The 26,282-nt window shown below is 38.0% G+C and overlaps 1 protein-coding gene across 2 annotated transcripts in view; it reads right to left on the bottom strand.

Annotated features, from left to right (window-relative positions):
• The window catches only part of rev1 (REV1 DNA directed polymerase), a 133,979-nt gene that overhangs the window by 32,424 nt on the left and 75,273 nt on the right, over window positions 1-26,282 (bottom strand). For both annotated transcript variants that reach the window (XM_072577643.1, XM_072577644.1), the window contains exons 14-21: window positions 24,547-24,719; window positions 20,402-20,504; window positions 15,659-15,821; window positions 10,979-11,163; window positions 8,845-9,078; window positions 8,592-8,673; window positions 3,384-3,571; window positions 3,043-3,199 (exon numbers count right to left, since the gene is read on the bottom strand). In XM_072577643.1, coding sequence (XP_072433744.1) covers window positions 3,043-3,199; window positions 3,384-3,571; window positions 8,592-8,673; window positions 8,845-9,078; window positions 10,979-11,163; window positions 15,659-15,821; window positions 20,402-20,504; window positions 24,547-24,719 — 1,285 coding nt within the window. The remainder of the gene's footprint in view (window positions 1-3,042; window positions 3,200-3,383; window positions 3,572-8,591; window positions 8,674-8,844; window positions 9,079-10,978; window positions 11,164-15,658; window positions 15,822-20,401; window positions 20,505-24,546; window positions 24,720-26,282) is intronic.

Raw genomic sequence — 26,282 nt, 5'->3', positions numbered from 1 at the left:
ATCTACCGCTCTGCCCTCATCAATCCTCTTTGTTACTTGATCAAAAAACTCAATCAACTTCGTGAGACATGATTTCCCACGCACAAAGCTATGTTGACAATCCCTAATCAGTCCTGGCTTTTCCAAATACGAGTAAATCTTGTCCCACAGGACTCCCTCCAACAATTTGCCCATCACTGACATCAGGCTCACCGGTCTTTAGTTCCCTGGCTTTCCCCTACCATTTTCCTTAAACAGTGGCACCACATTAGCCAACCCCCAGTCTTCTGGCACCTCACCTGTGACAATCAATGATACAAATATCTTAGCAAGGTGCCCAACAATCACTTCCGTAGCTTCCCACAGAGTTCTAGGGTACACCTGATCAGTCCTGGGGATTTATCCACCTTTATGCGTTTCAAGACATCTAACAATTCCTCCCCTGTAATATAGACATTTTTCAACATGTCACCATCTATTTTCCTACATTTTATATCTTCCATGTCCTTCTCCACAGTCAACACTGATGCAAAATTCTCATTTAGTATCTCCCCCGACTCCACACGTAGGTCACCGTGCTGATCTTTTAGGGGCCCTATTCTCTCCCTCGTTACCTTTTGTCCTTAATGTATTGATAAAATTCCTTTAGATTCTCCTAAACCCTATCTGCCAAAGCTATTTCATGTTCTCTTTTTGCCCTCCTGATTTCCCTCTTAAGTATACTCCTACTGCCTTGATACTCTTCTAAGGATTCATTCAATCTCTCCTGTCTACACCTGACATATGTTTCCTTCTTTTACTTAAACAAAACTCAATTTCTTTAGTCAACCAGCTTTCCCTACACCTACCAGCCTTTCCTTTCACCCTAACAGGAATATACTGTCTCTGGACTCTCGTGATCTCATTTTTGAAGGCTTCCCAATTTTCAGTCTTCCCTTTACCTGCAAACATCTGCCCCAGTCAGCTTTTGAAAGTTCTTGCCTAATACTATCAAAATTAGCCTTCGTCCAGTTTAGAACTTCAACTTTTAGATATGGTCTAACCTTTTCCATCACTATTTAAAAACTAATTAAGTTATGGTTATTGGCCCCAAAGTGCTCCCCCACTGATACCTCAGTCACCTGATCTGCTTATGTCTAAAGAGGAGGTTAAGTTTTGCATCTTCTCTCGTAGGTACATCACATACTGAATCAGACAATTTTCTTGTATACACTTAACAAATTCCTCTCCATCTAAACCCTTAACAATATGACAGTCCCAGTCTATCTTTGGAAAGTTAAACTCCCCTACCATAATCACCCTATTATTCTTGCAGATAACTGAAATCTTCTTACAAACTTGTTTCTCAATCTCCCGCTGACTATTAGGGGGTCTATAGTACAATCCCAATTAGGTGATCATTCCTTTCTTATTTCACATGTACACCCAAATAACTTCCCCAGATGTACTTCCGGGAATATCCTCCCTAAGTACAGCAGTAACATTATCCCTTATCAAAATGCCACACCCCCCCTCCTCTCTTGCCTCCCTTTTCTATCCTTCCTGCAGATTTGTATCCTGGAACATTAAGTTGCCAGTCCTGTCCATCCGAGTCACGTTTCTCGAATTGCAATGATATTCCAATCCCATTTTCCTAACCACGCCCTGAGTTCATCTGCCTTCCCTGTTAAGCCTCTTGCATCGAAAGAAATGTAGTTTAATTTATCAGTCCTACCTTGTTCTCTGCTTTGTCCCTGCCTGCCCTGACTGTTTGACTCGCCTCTTGTCTCAAGTGCACCAATCTTAGATTGATCTCTTTCCTCACTATCTGCCTGGGTCCCACTCATCCATCCACCACCCCCCGCATCGCAAACAACCCCCCCCCACCCCCCTCCTCCAATACCCCCACCTTATGAGTTTAAATCCTCCTGAGCAGCTCCAGCACATCTCCCTGCCAGTATATTAGTCCCCTTCCAATTTCAGAGCAATCCATCCTTCTTTTCCAGGTCACTTCTACCCCAGAAAACACTCCTATGATCCAAAAATGTGAATCCTTCTCCCATATACCAGCTCCTCAGCCATGTATTCATCTGCTCTATCCTCCTACTCCTACCCTCACTAGCTTGTAGCACCTGGAGTGATCCAGATATTACTACCCTCTAGGGCATCCTTTTTAAATTCCTACCTAATCTTTTATATTCTCCCTTCAGAATCTCATCCTTTTCCCTTCCTATGTTGTGAGTTCTAATGTGTACAATGACCTCCTGCTGGGCCCTCTCCCCCTTGAGCACATTATGCACCCTCTCAGGCATCCTTGATCCTGGCACCAGGGAGGCAACATACCATTCTGATTTTTCACTGCTGGCCACAGAAACATCTGTCTGTGCCTCTGACTAGAGTGTCCCCTAACACAACGGATCGTTTGGAACCCGACATACCCCTTTTACATTAGAGCCTGTCGTGAAAACAGAAATCTGGCCGTTCGTGTTACGTTCCTTTGAGAATTCATCACCCCCTACATTTTCTAAAACAGCATACCTGTTTTAAATGGGGATGGTCACAGAAGAATCTTGCACTAACTGCCTAGCTCCCTTACCTTCCCTGGAGTTAACCCATCTATCTGACTGTATCTGTGACTTTTCTCCCTTCCTATAACTGCCATCCATCACATCCCTTTGCTCTTGTAAATTCCTCATTGAAGTTGACCCAGTTTATCTCCACAATTGACACCATTAGTAAGCTATGTCCACCAGACAACATCATCCAATTCCTTTGCTTAGGCTTTTATTATTTCCAGATTTCATTATTCTGCTCCTGATTGGGCTTCTATTTTCAACCCTCAAATTTAAACTGATTCAAATTTCTGCACACATATCTGAACTTGCATCAAGTCCCGCTCACCTATTACCTCTGCACTCACTCACCTAACACTAGCTCCCAGTTGAGCAATGCCTCAATTACATTTGCTTTTAAATGGCAAGTTGTTGCTGTCTTTCAGTTAGCATTGTATTTCTATTTCAATTCTTAATGGCTATTTTGAAAGCTGTACCTTAACCCAAGCTATCATAAATAACTTAGACCTACCCCCAATAGTTGTAACCCATTCTTTCAGAAGTGATTTTACGTCTTTCAATTCATAGGCTCCAGCGAGGTTAGCTTTTAAATAAACTGAGTCGGTGCTAATTTCACACTGTGAGGACAGTTTATGTTGTTGGTCTGAAGTAGAAATACCAGGGTCAACCTGTAAGGAAATAAAAGGCAATGATTTAGAATAATGATCGTTACTAATATTGAAGTATTTGACATTCAATAACATTACCATAATGGAAAGTGATCTTCTTAACAGAAATTAATGGTATTACAGTTACAATTAAGACACTTGGCTGCATGATGGCATTATAATGGCAGAACTTTAGTGTCTCTACCTGCAGCTTTTCTTCAACTTGGTGTTCATGTCGGATCAAGTCAGGCAACACTTTATGTGGACTAATCGTTAGCTTATTTTTAAGAGGATTCTGAACTTTAGTGGGACTGGTCTGATTCTTCTTCTTGAAACGTTTCTTTGACTTTTCAGGAATGGTACTCTTTAACTGCAACAATGGATTCTTCATGCCTAAAAGAGTAAAATATGGCTTTTAATCCCAATCTGAATCACTTCTCCCTTTATAAAAACACTAAACTTTAAATTACAAAGGTCTAGCAACATTCATATACATAAGTTCCACACACACACTTCATACTACGTTTGTTACTTTTGAAATTTATATGCCCTGACTGAACTCATCATAATATAAGCAATTACCACACATGCACTTCTTCTTAATTCTCATTTTTCTGTCCATTTTCTCCTCTCCACGATTCCTCATCCCTGTCCTTCATGTGTGAAACACAGTGGATTGAATAGCCAGCCCACTTACGTTCTCTATCTAAACTTTCAACACCAGAACTATCTCCTGGAGAAGGCACTGAATTCTGACTAGCATTTGAGGAAATGGGAATATAAATTATTCTCACTTTGAATTTCCTCAGTGGCATTTGCAGTTCACTACTTGGTGCCTCCCTAGTAAAGTGTAGTTAATATCACAAACTTAATACTTGGTTCTGGGTCAGGAATGCAAGAGAGATGGATGTGAGAAAGAGGGAAATGGAGCAGATTCCATTGGTGCAAGCCTTCTCTTCAATGTAGCATAGTGTGAATCATATGGGCTAAATTATTCAAGACTTATTCATGCACATTCCACTCAAAGGTTTCTAGAGTTTTCTGAATTTTTGACACAATTTTCTGCTAAGTGTTATGAAAAATTTAATTCCAGAATTCATGTTCTAGGAATCTAACATTTAGGTTGAAAATTAAGTACTGTGTACAAAATAAATGGAAACACTCGACTGAAAAACTAGCAAACAACCCTGAAGTTTGTGCAATTCAAACAAAGTTGAAGCAATTAAACTTCAAAGGAGAAAGATAGGTCAAAGGATGGTGAGAAAAGTATTCACGTCGAGTATTATAGTGGCTATTTTGGATTTAGCTGGAGAAGCCAATTTGCCTCAAGATATCTTGGAAAATGCTTTGAAGTGAAGTTTAAACCAGAGAGATTTAATTTATTCATGTAGGTTCCCCAGATGTCAAAAAAGTTAAAGTCAACTTGTAAAGTTATCTTCATTAGAAATATAATTATTCATGTCAGTGCAGAAAGCAGCCTTTTGGCCCCATGTGTCAGCATCAACTCATTACCTGAGCAGTGTTACCAAATGCCAAACTCCTGTTTCTTCCACATAACCTTACTAATTACTTTTACCTAAAAAATCATCCAATGCACTCTTGAATGTCTCAATCAACTCTGCCTCCATCACACTCCCAGGCAGTACATTCCATACTAAATTGCTAAATAGAATGGAAGTTTTTTTTCTCACTTCACCATGGCTTCTTTTGCATATTACTTTAAATCTAACGTTACTCTCCATCTATTCTCCCTGGTCCACTCAAGATTCTGAAAGCCTCAATTAGATCTCCTCTTAGTTGCCATTTCTATGGGAAGGACAGTTCCAACTTCTTCAATCCGTCTTCATAACTGAAGTACCCCATGGACAACACACCTTTTGAAGTTCTTCCTATAATGTGGCACCAGTATTGCACACAACACTGCAGCTGAGGTGACAAGTGCCTCTACAAGATCAGCATCACCTCTGTGAGATACTGTGTTATGACATATTGTGATATAGAATCATAGACCCTTTGGTCCGACTCATCCATGCCGACCAGATATCCTAACCTAATCTAATCCCATTTGCCAGCACTTGGCCCATATCCCTCCAGACTCTTCCTATTCACATACTCATCCAGATGCCTTTTAAGCGCTGCAATTGTACTAGCCTCCACCACTTCCTCTGGCAGCTCATTCCATACACGTACCATCCTCTGCATGAAAATGTTGTCCCTTAGGTCTCTTTTATATCTTTCCCCTCTCACCCTCAACCCTATGCCATCTAGTTCTGCACTCACCCACCCCAGGGAAAAGACTTTGTCTATTTATCCTATCCATGCCCCTCATGATTTTATAAACCTCTGTAAGGTCACTCCTCAGCCTCCGACACTCGGGGGGGGGGAAACAGCCTCAGCCTATTTAGCCTCTTCCTTTGGCTCAAATCCTCCAATCTTGCACCATCCTTGTAAATCTTTTCTGAACCCTTTCAAGTTTCACAACATCCTTCCGATAGGAAGGAGACCAGAACTGCACACAATATCCCAAAAGTGGCTTAACCAATGTCCTGTACAGCTGCAACAGGATGTCCCAACTCCTATACTCAATGCTCTGACCAATAAACTATACCAAATGCCTTCTTCACCTGTTATCCACCTGCGACTCTACTTTCAAGGAACTATGAACCTGCGCTCCAAGGTCTCTTTGTTCATCTACACTCCCTATGACCATAGGTTACCTTTATTAACTCACTCACCAGCTCGTTAAATTCATGAATACAGGGTTCCCGTTCATTTCATTCACAACTCTATTATAACACTGTTTCAGTCATTCATTCAAAAAACTGTGTTTTGGTAGTGTCCAAATTTAAAAACCCTTTCAAAACAACTACTGCATTTCCACACCTTATCAGCCCTTGCTACAAGCAGTATTTACTCAGAATAAGTGTAGCATACCAGACAATACCATCCCCATCAAGTCTCCACGAAACATAATATTAATCAGCTCTTTCCAACCATCTCTTGGAAATTAATAGATTAAGCACCTGTTAAATACCTTTTAATTGGGCCATTATCCCTTTAAGAAACTGACAAAACAGCGTTTCCATAAAACTGCATGAATGAATGAAACTCACGCCAGTAAATAGTCAATAAATGTCACTACCCAGCTGCAGTAATCAGTTTAATATCCTTTATTCTTTTATTAAGTATAGGTATAATTTTTAATTTATTTAGAGCATATTGGCCTTGCATTTTTACTAATATTTACTAATTTAAAAGACAAAAGGACTAACACCTCTGAATTGTGCAAACAGACCAGACAGACATCCCATCAGAAGTAGCAGCCAGCACTTCGCACATGTTTTAACCATCTCCTGTCTCTCAGGACAGAAGCCCTTTAAACCTCTGTGTACTACAGATAAAAAATGTAACAGTAATGGAATTTTAATATATGCAAGAACTGTGTATAAAGGGGCTCTTGTAAGAACTGTATTTCAGGATTCTATTGCCGCCTCAAACTTGTGCTGTGATTGTTGAATAAGAGAGACTATTTTCGCCACTCACCGATTCCTTTCATTACTTTAACACACCTCCTTTCTCTTGTACTCTCTTGCCCTGTTTTTGGTGCCAAATGTACTACATGCTTCATTAAATGCTCTTTCTCCCTGTTCTGCCACTTTCAATCACCTGTGTACATATACAAGCAGGAGCTGTATACCATATCTCATGTTGCCTTTTGACGTTCTTCCAATTAAAATGCATCACCTCACATTTCTGTTTTTAAGCTCATCTACCACCTACCTGGAGTTCGACGCTGTCCTCACAGTTTACAAATTCTTTCAAGTTTTGTGTCATCTGCAAACTTTGAAATTATATCCTGCATACCAAGATCTAGGTCATTACTATCTAAGGAAAAGCTAAAGTGCCAGTATTACAAATATTACAAATCTTCATCCATCCTGAAACATATACATTAACCACTCGGTTTCATATTACATAGCCACTTTTGTATCTTTTATTTCATGAACTATAATTTTCCTCAAGTCTGTTGTGTGACAATGCATCAAAGGACCTCAAAGAGCATGGACACCAAACCTTTTAGAGTATAGTTCTGGTCACTTTGCAATAGGAAGGATACTATTAAATTGAAATGGGTATAGAAAAGATTTACCAGGATGTTGCTGGAACTGGAAGGTTTGCATTATAGGGAGAGACTAGATAATCGCAGAATTCTTACAGTTTGGAAACAGACCATTTGGCCCAACAAGTCCACACCAACCCTCCAAACAGTATCCTACACAGACCCACTCCCCTACCCTTTTACTCTACACCTCCCCTGACTAATACACCTAACCTACACATCCCTGAACACTATAGGCAATTTAGCATTGCCAATTCACCTAACCTGCACATCTTAGGACTGTGGGAGAAAGACAGAACACCCAGAAGAAACCCACACAGACACGGGGAGAATGTGCAAACTCCACACAGACAGTTGCCCAAGGCTTGAATCGAACCGGGTCTGCGGTGCTGTGAGACCACCTTATAAATTGGGAATTCATTAGGAAGTTGAGGGGTAATGTTATAGAGATTTATAAAATAACGAGGAGAATAGATAAGGTGAAAAGCAAAGGTCTTTTCCCTAGGGTTAGTGAGTTCAAAACTAGAGGGCATAATTTTAATGTGAGGGGAGAAAAATTTAAAAGGGACCCATGGGGCAATTTGTTCTACACAGATGGTGGTTTATATGCCAGAGGAAGTGGGAGTTACGGGTACAGTTACAACATTTAGAAGTAATTTGGACACATTGCAGCTGTACAGGACACTGGTTGGGCCACTTTTGGAATGCTGCATGCAATTCTGGTCTCCCTCCTATCGGGAGGATGTTGTGAAACTTGAAAGCGTTCAGAAAACATTTATAAGGATGTTGCCAGGGTTGGAGGATTTGAGCCGTCAGGAGAAGCTGAATAGGTTGGGGCTGTTTTCCCTGGAGCATCGATAGCTGATGTCTTCAATTGTAAGTGCTTACAGAATTGCAAGTTAGCCTGTCCAAATACTAGCCAAAGAATCTTACAGCTGGATATTATGTCTGTGAATAGTTGACTGCAGGAGTAAAGAGTAAAATTTCTAATACAATTGTGTTCATTATTTTAAAATTTATGCTGTTCTGTAGATTGGAACAGAATCAATAGCCCGTAGTAAAACCAAATTGTTACACCTAAGTCTACCTAAGAGTCTGTAAAATTCCCAAGCTTTTGTCTTTAAATTCATACATTAGCAATCACTCCTATCAAATATTAATCCAACCTATCATGGTTTCTCTCTATTAATTTCTCCCTTATGTATTTATCTATTTATGAAGTTAAGTTCAGCAACTTCAGAATTCTGAGAGTTTCTACGAGGATTAATAATATGAGGGTGTCTCATATTCTACCTTGCCGATGTCTTTGATCATAAGCAGCTCTCAATTCTTCTTGTACATCAGTGGGCAAGGCTGCAAAGACTTCAGGGTCAACCTGTATTTAGAAACAAGATATCCTGAATAGTAAACCCTCTTTGTATGATTAAAATTCCATTGTTTATACAATTACAATAATGTTTAATCATGATTAGACACTTATTACCGAATTTAAACATGATGGATATAATAAAAGAAACACAAGGAGGATAAACAGAAGATATCTTACCTGTGAAAAAGCTGGGAGGGCTACAACCATTCCAGCAGTGTTGCTTGGCTCCTGAGGTCCAGGTAATTCAAGAATCACTGTCGCCATTGACACAGGTACTTGCCCAGTAACAGTGCCTTTCACTGATTCTTTGACTGGGGTAGCAGTAAAATTAGGCTGTTGTTGAGCAGCATACGTCTGTTCTACTTGTTCTCTAATATCTGGAGGGAGTGCAGCCAAAACCGAAGGATCTATCTACAATGAGAGTGTAAAACAAAGCATTATCCTTCTTAAGTATTTTTTCCCTAAGTGGGTGTTCTGGAAAGTTTAAGTTTTCATTTTCTTTGGTGTATATTTGGCAAGAAAATAGAGTGCAAAATTACTAGTACTTAAAAGCTGTGTATCACAGACACATATTAAATTTCATAAAACATCACTAACTGAATTATTAGCACAATACTAAAATATCCCTGCTCAAAATAACACAAAAAATTATGCAGCTAACTTCCTTCAAAACTGGCCTTAAATTATTGCTTTAACACAAAGCAGCATTTCATCACCAAAGTAAATACAAACAATGCAGTTTTAACAATTCACTCTTTTTCATGGTTCCTAAAACCCATTTGCCATTCAAAGTAAAACGTATGTAGAAAATAATTCTTTGTAAACTTTTCAGCAGAAATTATGCACGCAGTATGTTGCCAAGTTTATTCAGCAAAAGGTTAAATCCACTCTCTGCATGTTGAATGATCCTTAAGTTTGGTTTAAAGGTATATTAGTGTATACTGGAAGTACCTGTCAGCACCTTGGAAGAAAAATGGCCTGGATTCCACCTTCCAAAATGTACTGGTGAAGCAGTTGGAGTTACGTGCAAATGTACAGAAAGGAAAGGACAGAATGAGACTTTATATGATACTCCGACAGTTTAATAGTGTGTCAGTGCTTCTCTTTTTCAGATAAAAAACAGCCACTTTGGCAAAGTACCCAGGGAACTGCAACCTGCCAAGGAGTTAGTTGGTTGCTCCAGGTAAAATCAAAAAGGGGAAAATGGTGAGAATTAAAAGAAAGGAATTACTTCTTTCTACTTTTGGAAGGCACTAAAAAGGTTACAACAAGAATGTGCATCCGAATATATGAGGTGAAATGGAACTTCATGAAATTTTTATTAAGTAGGGTGTCATAAATAGGAATTCCATACATCTAACATTACAACGTACTTTTTCAAAGTTATGCACTCCAAGGAAATAAAAATACCCATTTCGCACCCTTAACATAATAAATCAGCCCCAGGTGATTCATTAGAGTGATATACAGCAAAATTAGACCACAGGTCAAAGAAGGCAGCAGCCAAGCGATTGGTAAAAAAGATTTTTATGGGAGGAAGTTGAGGTACAGAGGTGTAAGGAAGGAATTCCAGTGCTTCGGTTGAAGACTCTTCATTTGAAGACTCAGCTACCAATTAGAATTGAAGGTGCACAAGAGAACAGAATGGGATGTGAATCTTGGAGGATTGTGGGACTGCAGGAGATTAGAGCAATAGGGAGGGAAAAGGCCAGGCAAGTATTTGAAAACAACGTTGAGAATGTTACAATCAAGACATTGCTCAACAGGAAGCCCAAGTAGGTTAATGAGTATTGGTAAGAGTGAACAGCACTTGGGGAAAACAAGGATATGGGATAGCAGAGTTCCAGATGTTGTCCAGTCTACAAAGGGTGAAATGTGGCAGGTCAGCCAGAAGAAAGTTCAAATGGTCAAATCTACAGGTCAAAGAAGGATAAATGAGGGGTTCAGCAGCATATGAAATCTCATTTAATGATCCAGACAGTTATGCTGCTTTTCAAACCTCTCAATGCTGCAAAATTTTAAAAAATTGAAGATTTTGTTGCATTATTACCTTAAAAAAGAGCCAGTGTGAAATTAGTAAAATGTGCCCAAAATAGTTATGCATTACTTTTGATTTAAAATTAACCATGGTGAACACGTACATCACGCAGTCTCCTACTGAGCAGCAAGATATTGCTAATCTGTTGACATGAAGTTATACAAATGCAGGTTTAAATTCAAAAAAGGAGTCACCCAGTTTGAAGACTCATCATATTGTGACTACTGTATGTGCCATAACATCAGGAACTTGTTTACACATTGATCTTTGTACCTGAGAAGGGGATGGCACTTCAATACTAAGGTCACGTCGGAGCTTATGGATAACTGTATTCTCAGGGGTACGTGCCCCACCAGCTTTTATTGAGATGTCTAAACCATTGAAATTTGTATCTTGATGAGGTGGAAGCAAAAGAGAACCTCCTGCTTCTACTGTCTTCTTCTGCATACCATCTGGATCTGCAATCAAATTTAAAAAGAAAACACAGTAACAATAATGTTATAAGTGAATACTGTCCAGGAAAATAAAACACAATTGACATCGCACAAGTATGAAAGGTCACATAATTTATAATAGTAGCAGTATTCAATGAGTTGTGATTTTTGTAAATGTCTTTCAAATGGTCTCATGTGAATCAACTACATTTATGCATTATGAGCAGAACAATTTTCCTTATTATCATGCAATATTTGACACAGAAGTGAAGATCAAAAAATAACAAATTGCATTCCACTAACTATTAACAGTGAATCAGATGTAATGAGAAACAAATTAATTCTTCTTACTCCCTACCTTATACAGCACCAAAAAGACATTTAAAACTGACAGATAAAACTGCAAGAAACTCAATCTTTCATCTAGGAATTGACAGGAGTGATTACTATTTCCTTGAAATGTGGTCCCATTTTAAGTATGTTGAACACATCTGTTGGTAACTGGACAGAGTTACCAGAGAAAATTATATGAAAATCTAGTCTAGTTTGGTCCAATTGTCAAAGCAAAGCAGTTTTGATGTTGGCATCTCTAATTCTAATAGTAACAGATCCCAGACAGAAGAATGTTCTAATTAGTTTTGTTGTAATAGTTGACTGGTGAAAAAAAATTCAAGAACTACCAAATAACTTAATTTATTAGAAGAATATGAAATCTATTCACACGTGCTTGATTAGCAACTACTTTTGAATATAACAATTCTTTAAAGTTAATCTTATAAATATAAATTTCAAAGGTACTTATTAAATCTTTTTACAAATTGGCGAATCTATTGGGAGTATTTGAAGTTTCAGGGCCCCAGCGTAAAACGTCGACTCTCCTGCTCCTCTGATGCTGCTGGACATGTAGTAATTTTTCCAGCTCTACATTTTATCGACTCTGACTTTACAGCATCTGCAGACCTCACTACCTCTAAGCATTTGAAACTAGCTTTCTCCAAGTGTGTTTGGGAAGAAAACAGTGATAATCCGTTAAATTTTGTGATTCATGAAAACAGAAAACTACCATGTAATAAACTAAATTACAGTATATTTGAGCAGAGAAGTTGCAAACTTTTTTTTCCTGTTATAATGAAGAGTTCATTAACTTTAACATTTAGAAAAAAGGTTGCAATTCTTAGCCTTTCAATTACTGAACTTGTAGTAAAATTCATAGGGCAAAATATTATAAATTTTACACTGAAATGGAGGGATTGAAAAGTGCTTGGGGCTGAATAATCTATCCTTGTTCCTAATTTATAGATAGCAATGTACTGTTATTGTCAAGTTTTGTTTTTCAACCATCTACATATGGGCATTGGTTTATTTATATGAAGGGATTTAAACTTAGCTTGGTCACTCTTTCCCAAACTATGATTTTAAACCAGTACATGTTGTGGTCATGGAAGTTTGCTGATGCTGTGAGTGTTTACAACAGGAAAAAGAATTCATTGAAAGATATTTGCTTACTTTTGGTTTGGAATAATCAAGGAATGATTTTAACATAGAAATAATCCAGAGACTGGAGGCTTTTGAGCAGCTGGGGGAGACCTGACTAGGATCAGATGCCATAATCATTTATAGAGTCATTGAGTGGTACAGCACAGAAACAGACCTTTCAGTCCATCTCATTCGCACCGACCAGATATCCTAAATTAATCTAGTCCCATGTGCCAGCATTTGGCCCATATCCCCCTAAAGCCCTTCCTATTCATGTACCCATCCAAATGCCTTTTAAATGTTATAATTGTATGCACCTCCACTATCTCTTCTGGAGTTTGTTCCATACATGCACCATACTGTGTAAGAAAGTTGCCCTTAGGTCCCTTTTCAATCTATATCCTCTCACCTTAAACCTATGCCCTCTAGTTTTAAACTCCCCTACCCTGGGGGAAAAAAAACCTTGGTTATTCACCTTATCCATGCCCCTTATGATTTTATAAATCTTTGTTAGGTCACCTCAGCCTGACACTGCAGGGAGAAAAGTTGATCGAGGGGTCGCTTAACTCTGCCTATCACTTGCTGCTTTTGCTGTTTGGCATCAAGGTGGTCCAGTTCTGTAGCTTCACCAGATTGATAACTCATTTTTCGTCATGTCTGGTCAGGCTCATGGCATGCCCTCCTGCATTCTCTATTAAACCAGATTTGATGATAATGATGCTGTGAGGGATAGTCCAGGTCAAGAAGTTGCAGATTGTGTTGTAGTATGATTCTGCTGTTGTTGATGGCCCACCATGCCTCATGGATGCCCAGTCTTCACTTATGAGATCTGTTTGAAGTCTCTCACATTTAGCGTGATGATAGTGCCACACAACACAACGAAGAGTGTTCTCAATGTGAAGGTAGGACTTTGTCTCCACAAGGACTGTGTGGGGTGGTCAGAGACAGCAGGCAGATTGGTAAGGATGAGGTCAAGCATGCTTTTCCCTCTGGTTGGTTCTCTCATCACCTGCTCAGAGCCAATCTAGCAGCTACGTCCTTCTGGAACTAACCAGCTCAAGCTACAGTGTGGCCACTCCACCCAGAGTATATTTTGTGCCTTTGTCACCATCAGGGCTACCTCCAAGTGTCAGAGGAGTACTGACTCGTCAACCAAGGGACAACAGTACATGGTAATCAGTAGTACATTTCCTTGCTTATGTTTAACCTGATGCCATGAGACTGCACAAAGTCCAATGTCAATGTTAAGATTTCCCAGGGCGACGCCCTCCTAACTGTAAACCACTGTGATGCCACCTCTACTAGGTCTGTCTTGCTGGTGCGTTATGACATGTCCAGGCATGGATTGAAAACGCCTCGGACATTGTCTGTAAGGTATGATTCCGGAGTATGACTAAGTCTGGCTGTTGCTTGACTGGACTGGGAGATGTCTATCCCAGTTTCTGGTGTCCTCACACATGAATCACTTTATAATTAGTGTACCAATTGCCCTATGCCTCTTGCAAAGAAGTAAAAGCTGGAGAAGGTGGCCAGCGAGCAGAAAGTCTTGGGAAGCAAAGAGTATCTCATCGAAGTCTATGGACTGGTGCTCGGTTTTCCCAGCTTTATTTTTTCCTCTACCAATATTACCAATACTTTTTTTTGGGTCTGTCTCTGTGTCTGTCAGGGTTTTAAAAGAGAGGTTAAAATTTTAGTTAGCAAGAGTTATAAGTAGATAGTTTGTAGTTTTGTTTTGACAGCAGGTCGTATTTATTTATTGGTAATAGAAACATAGAAAACAGGAACAAAAGCAGGCCATTCAGCCCTTCAAGTCTGCTCTGTAATTCAACATGATCACCCAACTAAGTACCCTGTTCCAGTTTTCTTGCCATACTGCTCGATCCCTTCAGTCTGAAGCATTATCTCAAACTCCTTCCTCAAAATATTCAATGTTTTGTCTTCAACTACTTTACATGGCAGATAATTCCACAGGTTTGCCACTCTCTAGATGAAGAAATTTTTCATTTTACTCCTAAATGGCCCATCCTGTACCCTTAGACTATGGCCCCTGCACTGGACTGCCCGCTCATTGCAAACATCCTTCCTGTGTTTATATTGTCTAGGCCTGTTCAAATTTTACAGATTTCTAAGAGATCACTCCTCATTTTGCTAAATTCCAGTGAATATAGTCCTAACTAATCCAGTCTCTCTTCATATGTCAGTCCTGCCATCCCAGAAATCATTCTGGTAAACCTTCATTGCACTTCTTCCATAGTCAGAAAATCCATCATTAAATAAGGAGACCAAAACTGCATACCAACTTCAAGGTGTGGTCTCACTAAGGCCCTTTGTTATTGCAGCAAGTCATCCCTGCTCCTGTACTCAAACCATCTCATTATGAAGGCATGGTATTTGTCTTCTTTACAACCTGCTGCACCTGTTTGCTTACTTTCAGCGAATGGTGTACAAAGTCACCCAGGTCTCACTGCACCTGCCTCTTTTTCAATCTATCGCCTTTCAGATAATCTGCTTTCTTGGTTTCTTTTTTACTATCCCAAGGTGGATAATAAGTAGTACTGTTGTTAAGTACAGGAACCTAGTCAGTTCTTTCTGGTAACTTCTATTCCATTAACAGGTTAAATTGGGATCTTGGTGTACTTGATCAAATCATTAACCTTTGTGGTCACCCCGGGAGCTGTGCAGCTCAAAGATTAGTGCACTTTCCCAACTGGATTGTAATAACAATTTCAATATATTCACCATCTTTCTTGAAGCCTTGTTTCCTTACCAATTTTCAAGTTAAAATCTCCCAGTAAATCACTTTGCTGTTACTACATGCTCCTCTAATGCTGCAATATACCATCTACCACTTCAGAGGTGCTACCAGGTAACCCACACACGATTTCTTCATTCTCTTTCCCACTACTCCTCTCTCGGCATCTCTCTCATTCCCACCTTTTTTCGACTTTCTCTGTCAATTTCCCCCATTCTTCACTTCCTCCTTTCCAACAATTCCCTCCTTCGGTTTATGCAAGGCATTTCATTTTTATCAATAATTGCTAACCTTCTGAAAGCCTGTTTTCCATAGCTTCTTTGGTTCTTGATGCCTGAAAAATGCCCATCTTTGAACACGAAGCCACAATAGTTGAGTTATTTTGCACAAATGAAGACATGGGAGCAAAAGAAGCTTTAGAGTCTGGGATTAAATGATGCATCTGAATTCCAACCTAAAAAACAAAAAGAAGAAAAAAAACTAGATTCTATTCAAATACATTCCCATATGATTAAAATAATTATTTCACATTTCATTCACTATTGTTTTAAAATTTACAATATATATCTTACAAGATGTATATGCATTCCTCAATTCACTCTAATATTGCAGTTCATTGTAAGTGAAGCCAAACCATAAAATGCAGTGAACAGAAAAACTGTGTTACAAACAACAAATAAATTAAAACAAATATTATACAGGGTAATTCAAATGATTTGTCATATTGAGTTAACTACATCATGGGAATACTGAAGCTCTGCGGGGTACATTAAGTATAATGTGAAATACTAAACTAATGGTAATTAAAACATGACTTTTAGTTATTAGTCAATTATACTATTACCATCTTGTAAAACTCGACAAAAGCTCTGATATTATTTAACCTACTCTTTTTCTTAAGGAGTTTCAGTAATTTATACTCAACTGTTTTGCAGTTACACTCACTAGTTTTATGAAAACAGAAACTAATTTTTAATTATATTGTGCATTGTCAATCAACTTGAAATTCATTGCAATTGTTCCTGTTTTAATGCATTTGATTAGATTAAAGGTAGAATGTTGTTTTGCAGAAAAATACTTTGATAGCAAAAACAGAAGTTTCTACTGGCATTAATTACTGTAAGCTGTAGTCAGATTTTTAGTTTTATCCATTGCAGTAAAGAGACTGTAAATCCATTAAACACATCACATCCAGTATATTGAGTTGTACACATCTAGAATATTTCACCTGTTAATTAAAAGTCTATTCCACACATTACTTTGGAAACCACATCATCATTATGGTGATAATAAATACTCCAGCAGGTAATTATCTTTAATTAGGGACAGAATTGGTCAAGTAAGAGGGGAAATTTGTTGCTTCAATTAGCTAAGCATTTATTGCATCACAATAGATTTTGCATTATTTATGAATATAGCATTATAAGACCATAAGACATAGGAGTGGAAGCAAGGCCATTCGGCCCATCGAGTCCACTCCGCCATTCAATCATGGCTGATGCGCATTTCAGCTCCACTTACCAGCGTTCTCCCCGTAGCCCTTAATTCCTCTAGACAACAAGAATCTTGAAGACATTTAGCGTCCCGGCTTCCACTGCACTCCGTGGCAATGAATTCCACAGGCCCACCACTCTCTGGCTGAAGAAATGTCTCCGCATTTCTGTTCTGAAATGACCCCCTCTAATTCTAAGGCTGTGTCCACGGGTCCTAGTCTCCTCGTCTAACGGAAACAATTTCCTAGCATCCACCTTTTCCAAGCCATGTATTATTTTGTACGTCTCTATTAAGTCTCCCCTTAATCTTCTAAACTCCAACGAATACAATCCCAGTATCCTCAGCCGTTCCTCATATGCTAGACTCTATTGTGATGCAATAAATGCTTAGCTAATTGAAGCAACAAATTTCCCCTCTTACTTGACCAATTCTGTCCCTAATTAAAGATAATTACCTGCTGGAGTATTTATTATGATTCTAGGAAGGCAGATTTTATTAATTACTAAGTAGAGAAGGAAAAAGTGAAAACTCAATTTTAAATGCAATCCTACCACATTATATTGATAAAGACACATTTTCTTTTACGCTTATTGGTTGTCTGATAGATCTCTAGCAAATAATCTAGCAAGTTAGGTTAAAAGGCTGTCCATAAGAGATGAAGTGGCAGATGTATCGGGGATAGTTCCAAACTCAGAATCGGTACATCCTGTTGAAAAAGGATAATTCCAAATTTCTCACCCTCAGTGGTTAACTACAATGTTAAAGAGAATATTAAACAAAGAAAAAAACATATAATTACATGAATTTAGTTGGCTTGTCAGAAGATCGAATAGAGCATTAGAAAAGCAAAGAATGACAAAAAGGAAGGAAATTACAGTATGAGAAAAATTGAGGAAACAAACATACGTAATGAAGTTTAAAAATGAAAAGTATCAACTAAGTGAATACTGTTCCTATAGAAAGTGAGCCTGGGAATTTATAATGGAAAATAAGGAGATGGCAGATGAACTGAACAGTTATTTTGCATCAGTCTCTACTGTACAGATTACAAGTAACATCACAAAAATATCTGTGAATTGGAAAATGCAAGGGAAGGAGGAACCAATAAAGTTATACTGAGAGAATTGTTGGAACTGAGAGAATTGTTGGCAGGTCCCAGGTTCTAATCCACTTCAGCCTATGATCCTAAAAACGGTGAGTAAGTATACTTGTTGCATTGGCTCTAATTTTCGAATTTCCCAGATTCAGGCAAGTTTCTATTGGACTTTAAGTCAGCAAATGTAACTCCTTTATTTAAGAACCAAAGGGAGACAAAGTAGACAACGTCATGCTAGTTAGCTTAACATTTGTCATCAGGAAAATGTCAGCAGCTATCATGAAAGCAGGGTACTTAAAAAAATTAATCAGACAGAATGAACCTAAATCATATTTAACAAATTACTGGAACTTTTTGAAGGAAAGAAGAATGCTGTGAATAAAGAGGAATTGGAGGATGTACTGAACTTGAATTTCCAGAAGCATTTAATAAGGTGCGACATGAAAGGGTACTGTGAAAAATAAAGGCTCATCATATAAGCAATAACATATTAACATGGACAAAAGACTAACTAGCTAATGGGAAGTAATGAGCAGACATAATAGATATTTTCCTGGTTAGTAAAATGCAACAAACTCTGTGCCACAGGGATCAGTGCAGGTGCTTCAACATTTTACAGTTTATATAAATGCTTTCCATGAAGGGACAAAAATATGGTTGCCAATGATGCTGATGGCACAAAAGAAAGAACTAGGTGTGAATGAGACAAAGATACAAAGGGATATAGATAGGCTAACTGAATGGGCAAAGATCAGGCACATTAAGTATAATGCGGGAAAATGCAAAAATTGTCCATTTGTACAGTCAGTGTTATATAGCATGGAAAGAGACGCTTTGGTCTACCTCATTCACACTGGCCAGATATTTTAAACTGATCTAGTCCCATTTTTCAGCATTTGGCCCACATCCCTCTAAACCATTCCTATTCATGAACCCATCCAGATACCTTTTAAATGTTGTAATTGTACCAGCCTCCACAAATTCTTCCAACAGCTCGTTCCATACATGCACCACCTTCTGTGTGAAAAAGTTGTCCCTTAGGACCCTTTTAAATCTTTCCCTCTCACCTTAAACCTATGCCCTCTAATTTTGGACTCCCTCACCCTGTGGGGGAGAATCCTTGATTACTCACGCTATTCATGTCCATATGATTTTATAAATCTCTGTAAGGTCACAGTAAAAAATAAATAGAGCAATTACCTAAGTAATGAAAGATTGCACAGCTCCGAGGTGAACAGTCCAACTGCATGAATCACAAGACTAATACCCATGTTCCAGAAAGTAATTAAGAAAGCTAACAGAATGTTATTGTTCACTGAGAGCAGAATAGAATATAAATGTAGGAAAAGGTTCTTGTGATGCAATGAGAGTGTGCCTACCTCTGAGCCAGGAGCACAGTTTCAACTCCCACCTGCTCCAGAGGTGTGCAATAACAATATCTGAACAGATTGATTAGAAAATATCTACAAAAGTAGGGAGGTTATGCTTTAGTGAAACATAGCATTGGTGATACCACATCTTCAGTACTATGTTGACTGGTCTCCTTATTTAAGGATGCAGATAAAGACATTGGAAGCAGGTGAGAAAGTTGAATATTTAATACCTGGAATGGATGGGGAGCTTTATGTGGAAACGTTCAACAGGCTTGGTTTGCATCCACTGAAGTTTAGAAGATTAATAGGTGACTTGATTGAAACATACAAGATCCAGAGTGAGGGTGGAGGGGAAAGAATATTTCATCTTGTAGCAGAATCTAGAATGAGGGGTCAGTGTTAAAAGGGCTGCCCATTTAAGACAAACAGGAGGAGAACTCCACCACCACTCCCCCCACCACCAAGACCTCTTGTCTTGGTATAAAAGCAATACTTTTTCATTTTTCTTTGCTTTTCATACTGAAATGAGAAGGAGCTGTTAAAAACCACAGATTTTATAATGCTTTGAAAATAAGGTACTTAATACCTATTGTGAACCCTGTTTGTGTAGCTGTCTAGTGTGGACTAGTGGCCAAATATCAATGGCAGAAGTCCTCTGCCTGCGAACAACCATGTTATTTTTTTGTCAGGTAGTTAAACAGCTTGGGCTGTAGATAAGATGGACAGAAGCTGGACAGACCAGAGCAAAATAAGGAGTGCAGCAACCAAAAACTGAGTTCTCTGCAGTAACCCATTTTAAACCTGAAGATAACTAGCTTACCTTACTGTCCGCAGATGCTGCAAGTGGACATTTGAACTGGACAACTCAAAAAAACTTCCATAAAGTTAAAGACCCAGTGCTTCCTGCACATCTTCGGATCAGCAACAACCAACCCAATAAATATTGTGAACAAATTCTATAAAATAGTTTATCACAAGCACAGATTCAGCTAAAGGATATTGAACAGTTATGGGTTTGATTTCAAAGTGGGAGATTTATTTGATTAATGGAAGTCAAAATTTTAAACTCACCCCTCTCAAATCTGTGACATTCAGCTTCATCATATGGAACATGCGCAGTACCTCTCTGCTAATTATTTTTCCATTGCTTGTTGCGTGATCCAATGTGACACTTCTGCACAATCCAAATTTTGAGTAGTCATTAGGATAAAAACCCAAAACAGGGAATACCAGAACATATTTACTGATTTATGACAAAATAATTTATATAATATTACACATAGATATGAAAACCAACATTAAAAATATATTGTCTCAGAATTCTATGCTTATCATGTAGTGAATTAAAAATGAAATTAAAAGACTATAAAGTATTTGTTATAATAAAGATGCAATTTTTGAAAGGTCAAAAGAAATAAAGTAAATTTGTGTTTCACAATGATTTTATTTGAGTCACAAAAGTAATTGTGTATTTTAAAATATTTCAGGAAGCAAATTCTAAACTAATTCTTCAAAGGTCCTCCAAAGTGCCGTGGCTTACTTAAAAGATATGATTAGATTTAAATAATGCTCTATTGCAAGCAGAAAGCTTTGGCACCTGCTGGAAATGAGGAGGAATTTCTTCTGATGATACTAAATCTGGAATTTTTTTTAATCAGAGAGGATGATAGAACCTACATCATTAAGCATATTCAAGTCTGAAATAGATAGATCAGAGAATGAATCAAGGGCTACAGGGCAAAAGACAGGGAAGTAGAGGTAAGGATTATCAGATCAATCATTCTCACTGAATGGTAAAGCAGACTTGCAAGGCTTACTTCTATCCTAGGGTCTTTCATAGATCGCCTTTGCTGTTAGTTTTTAAATGTTACAAAGCAAAGTTGAATAACGATGCATGTTAGTTTGGTATAAAATATGGAATAATTGCATATCAAATTAAGCAAATTTAGATTCTTAGCATTCAAAATATTATATAATACATCCAAAAGTTCAGAATTAGAAGAGGGAGCTTGACAACTGTAATTTCATTTTCAGCGTATTTTCACATTTTTCCCTTTCCCTGGTTCATTGTTAGATTTAGATAACCTGAAGGATACATTGCAAATAAATGAAACATGCATCTCTTGCTTTTATACACAACAAATCAAGTGAGATTTCAATTTAAAGAGCATGAAATTCAATAACTCAGGAAAATGGACACAGGAAACAGAATGAGTGATTAAAGTGCACCCCATGCTATTAATGGAGCAAGCAAATTTCATGTCGCTTCCTGATTTAATTTATTTCAGTGTGTCACTGTACTTTACTGTTAGTGATTCAACACCTGAGCAGGGAACACAATTGTGAAAAGTTGCCAAAAGTTCAAACTAATTTAGTACATAAAGCCAGTTTGTATCTCAAGAAGATCCACAATAATTCTGAGAATTAAGCTCTATGTATAGAATAGCTATTTAGCCCCCTTGCCCGTTTCACTATTCGTGAGATCGTGGCTGATGTGACCCAACTCCTTTGTTCCACCTTCATTAATTCTTGTGCATGGAAATCTATTAATCTCCAATTTAAATTATCTATTGACATAGCATACATCTTTTTACAAATTGAGTTTCAAGCTTCTAACTCTCTGTGCATGTAGAATAGTTCCTAAGGAGCAGCTTTAAATTTTATGTTATGATACCTAATTCTAGATTCCCTCATTTGCAGAAAGATAATATTTCAAAATAAATTTTCATATCATGGTGGATAGCTTGAAACTTTTCACAAAATCACCTCCCACCTTCTAAAGTTGAGGGAATACAACCCTAGATTGTGTAATCGTGCCTCAACTTAATCCTTGATATAATTCTGGGAAATTTGCTCTGCATTTCCTCCAAAGCCAACATATCCTTCCAAAAGTGTGGTCTGCAAGTGAATACCGTACTCGAGATATGATGTAACCATAGTTTTGTGCAGTTGGAAGTTCTAACCCTTTGTATTCTGGTGTTCCAGATATAAAAATCAATGCCCCATTAAACCTTCTTGATTGTTCTCTGCATCTCTCCCTGAAAATACATCTTTTCGAAAATAAATAGAGCAGCATCAGATAAATAAGAGTAAGAAGAAGCCAGTAGCTCAGTGCATGCAACTCTAAGTTGGTACTGCAGGATGTCAAGGTATGATTCAAACATCTTCTGGTCAAATAAAGAAAGCTCTGCTGATTACTTTCAAAGTGAAATAGTCTTCAAATCAGTCAGAACCTTCAGATTTCAGCAATTTTAATTTCCCCATGATTACAAAAATATACATCTAGAAAACAATTTTTAATCCACCATTTGATTCTCTACATCACACAAACCATTATTGAGGGACTCTTTGGGGAGCTTTGTAGGAGTTACACTTATTCACTATTTTCATTTTATTGATATTGTCTGGGTACTATATCCATCAGGCAACACAAAACGTAGCTGAAATTCATCATCCAGGGAAGTGCATGTCCTCTAAAAGCCCCATAACATTGCTTTATTTAAATATCCTCATATTGCATTCATGCAACTATTTGCAGCTAAACATTGTTTATTTGAGCTTAGTTTACACAATAATTTCATACTTTATTCCTAATATTTTAATTCCAATCTACTTAGTCCACATCTATTATAGTGTATTTTGGTTTCATAAAAACTGTTACAAAACTGATTATTCGCAAAACAAAATAATGGTAACATGCGTTGATTCTCATTTGAGTTTGAGTGTATAAAATTCAATCTTTGAGTAAAACTGCTAAAAAAAAAACTTGGAATTTAAGGTAGTTCATCTGTGCATTCAGCTTTTATGATGCCTATCTGAAGTATTATTTTTAATTGGCATTATGTAATAGATCTTGTTTTAGAAATGATCAATTGTTGACCCATATTCAGTAGTAGCTAAAATGCTACAGTGAATTATAAAGAACAACATAACAGGATGCTTGGAAAATATAACTGGGATTAGAAAACGTTAACATGAATTGATGAAATTAAATTTGATAAACCTACTGGTGTTTTCTGAAGACCTATCTAGTAGAATAGATGAGGCAGAACCAGTAGATGTGGCACATTCAGATTTTCAGAAAGCTTTTAATAAAGTCCCATCTAAGAGGCTAGTGTACAAAATTAAAGAAACAAAGTTTGGGAGTTAACAAACTGGCATGCATTGGTAATTAGACAGCAGAAAGGAAACAACAGGAATAAATGGTTTTTTGGGAGTGTAACACAGTGACTAGTGGAATTCTACAGGGATCAAAACTTAAGTTTCAGTTATTTACAATATCTACGAACAATTTGGACGAGGGAATCAAATGTGACATATTCAAATGTGCTAATGAAACAGAATTAGGAGGAATTGTGAGCAATGAGGTGGAAGCGAAGAAGCTTCAAAGCATGTTTAACAAGTTGAGTGAGAGGGAAAATACATGGCAGATGTGGTATAACATGGAGAATTGTGAAGCTGTCTACTTAAGTAGGAAAACCAGAATGGTAGACTATTATTTAAATGGCGATAGATTAAGAAATCTTGATGTACAAAGGAACCTAGGTGACCTTGTACACCAGTCACTGAAAGCAAGCCGAGAGGTGCAGCAAGTAGTTCGGAATGCAAATGTATACTGGCTGTCACTGCAACAGAATTTTAGTATAAGAGAAAGGATGGCTTGCTGTAGGTAAGCAGGGCCTTGATGAGAGTACACCTGGACTATTGTATGCACTTTTCATCTGCTTACTTAAAAGACACATTGCCATAGAGAGTGTACAGGGAAGGTTCACTAGATTGACTCCTGGAATGGTAGGTTTGTCATGTGAGGAGAGACTGGGCTGACTAGACTTGTATTCACTCAAGTTTAGAAGAATGAGGGAAGGTCTCATTGAAACATATAAAACTTTGACAATGCTGGACAAACTGGATGCAACGATGGTGTTCTCCCTTACTGGGGGATCTAGAACAAAGGCTCAGGACAGACGTGGACAAATCTTATATTCAGATGGCAAATACGTTGATTTTCTACGACATGGCAATGGAAGTCAAAGTACTCAACATACTTAGGGAAGAAATAGATAGGTATCTGAATACTAAAGTTAAGGGATAAGGGGAATGATTGGGAAGGTGCTGAGATAGAGGATAAACCATGATCATACTGAATGTCTGAGCAGGCTCAATAGGCTAAATGACATTCTCTTGCGCCTATTTTTTATATTTCTAATTCACAATACCTGGTAAAATTGTCACAAATTCCATGTCCACCAAACTTAGCCGGTTCCGTTGGAGCACCAGCTTTTCTCGTCATTACTTTAAGAGTTAGACGCTTTCCCTTCATATTAGATATTTCCAGTCGTCGTTGGATCTCCTCTGCAAGGTTGAAAAGAAACACCTCAACTTCTTTAGTCTGAAGGGGGGAAAGGAAACAAAGGCATTACCATTCAAAACTTTCAGATTTAAAAAACCTTGCACACCACAAGCAGAAAGCAAACTCATACCATGCAATAAGCTGTCCACAGCTTCAAACTTTATCCAAAATATTAAACATAGACAATTATTGTGAAGTGTTTTGTGAGTGTATGTGTATTATATGAAGACATATAATTGTTTAAAGTACATGCAAAGACAGTATGCTATGACAACTGTAGACAATTGTAAAACTTTACTTCAAAATGTAATTTGAAACACATAAAACATTAATTACAACTAATTACAAAGATACAATGGTAGTTCATTTTGTATATTCTGTTTTATACAGGGGTTTCCCCATTCCATTTACAAGCTTATCTGTTATGCTGAAATTGACACCTTTCATTCCTGTCTCAAACTGGTTACAAGCTTATCAGAAGCAGTTGTGAGAGAACCAATGTTGACGCTTCACATCAATGACCAGAAACTTAAACCCAAAGATATTTTCCTATTATTTATGGGATATAGGCATTGCTATTGTTGCAGATTCTTAACTGTTCTCAAAAATGTACTGGGGAACTGCTTTCTTGAACCAATGTTGTAGGCTCACCAGCTATTTAGAGTTGTAAGATTTTGATTCAGTGACCATGAAGGAAAAGTAATGTGGAACATAGGACTGTGCAGCACAGGAATAGGCCCTCTGACCCACCATGTCTGCACCAAGCATGATACCACTCTAACCCCACTTGCCTGAACATTGCCTGATGTCTCCTAGTTAGAACTGAGAGATCCTTGGAGGGAGCTTATATGTAATGCAATTTCCATGCCTTATCCTTCTGGATGATTGTGGCTGCCCCAGTAGAAAATGCCTTAGGAGGAATCTTTGAGAGTTATTTAGATGTAACTTTCAACTGATACCTAATGGTAGGGACAAAGAACATTCGTGGTGACTGATAGGGTGCTGGGCAAGATGCTTTGTCTTGGATTGTGTCAAACCTCAAATGTTGTTGGAGATCATTCCAATAAATGGGATATATTCCATCACATTCTTGACTTTTTGGCAAGGTTTGTAGCTCATGATGTTATCTAGCCAGGTAATGAAACGTCTGGATATCAAACCTACAGCTCAGCGAGCAAACCTACACCCAAAACATTCTTGACTTGCATCTTGTACATGGTGGACAGGTTTTCTTTAGTAAAGGAAGTGAGTTAATTTTCACAAAATATCTTCAAACTCTAAGTTTCTCATGTAGCCATGGTATTTATGTAGTTGGTATGGTTAAATCTTTGGTCAATGGTGACCACTGGATGCCAATGGTGGTATATTCTGCGAATGGTAATACTGTTAAATGCCAAGGGAAGATGGTTAGATTCTTGCTTATTGGAGATGGTCAGTGCCTGGCACTTCTATGACATGAATGTTGCTTGCCATTGTGATCATGCTGCTCCTTTAACAAGGTTATGTTGCCCTTGGTCTTTTCTGCAGAAAGTCGTAAAGACGCAGGCTCCAAAAAGTCTGGGGTTGAAGTGTTTTAGGGCCAATTTGATTATAGCTAATAGA

The sequence above is a fragment of the Chiloscyllium punctatum genome, chromosome 9 (assembly GCF_047496795.1).
Source record: "Chiloscyllium punctatum isolate Juve2018m chromosome 9, sChiPun1.3, whole genome shotgun sequence".
In the NCBI taxonomy this organism is placed as follows: Eukaryota; Metazoa; Chordata; class Chondrichthyes; order Orectolobiformes; family Hemiscylliidae; genus Chiloscyllium; species Chiloscyllium punctatum.
This window is presented reverse-complemented; position numbering and strand designations above follow the sequence as displayed.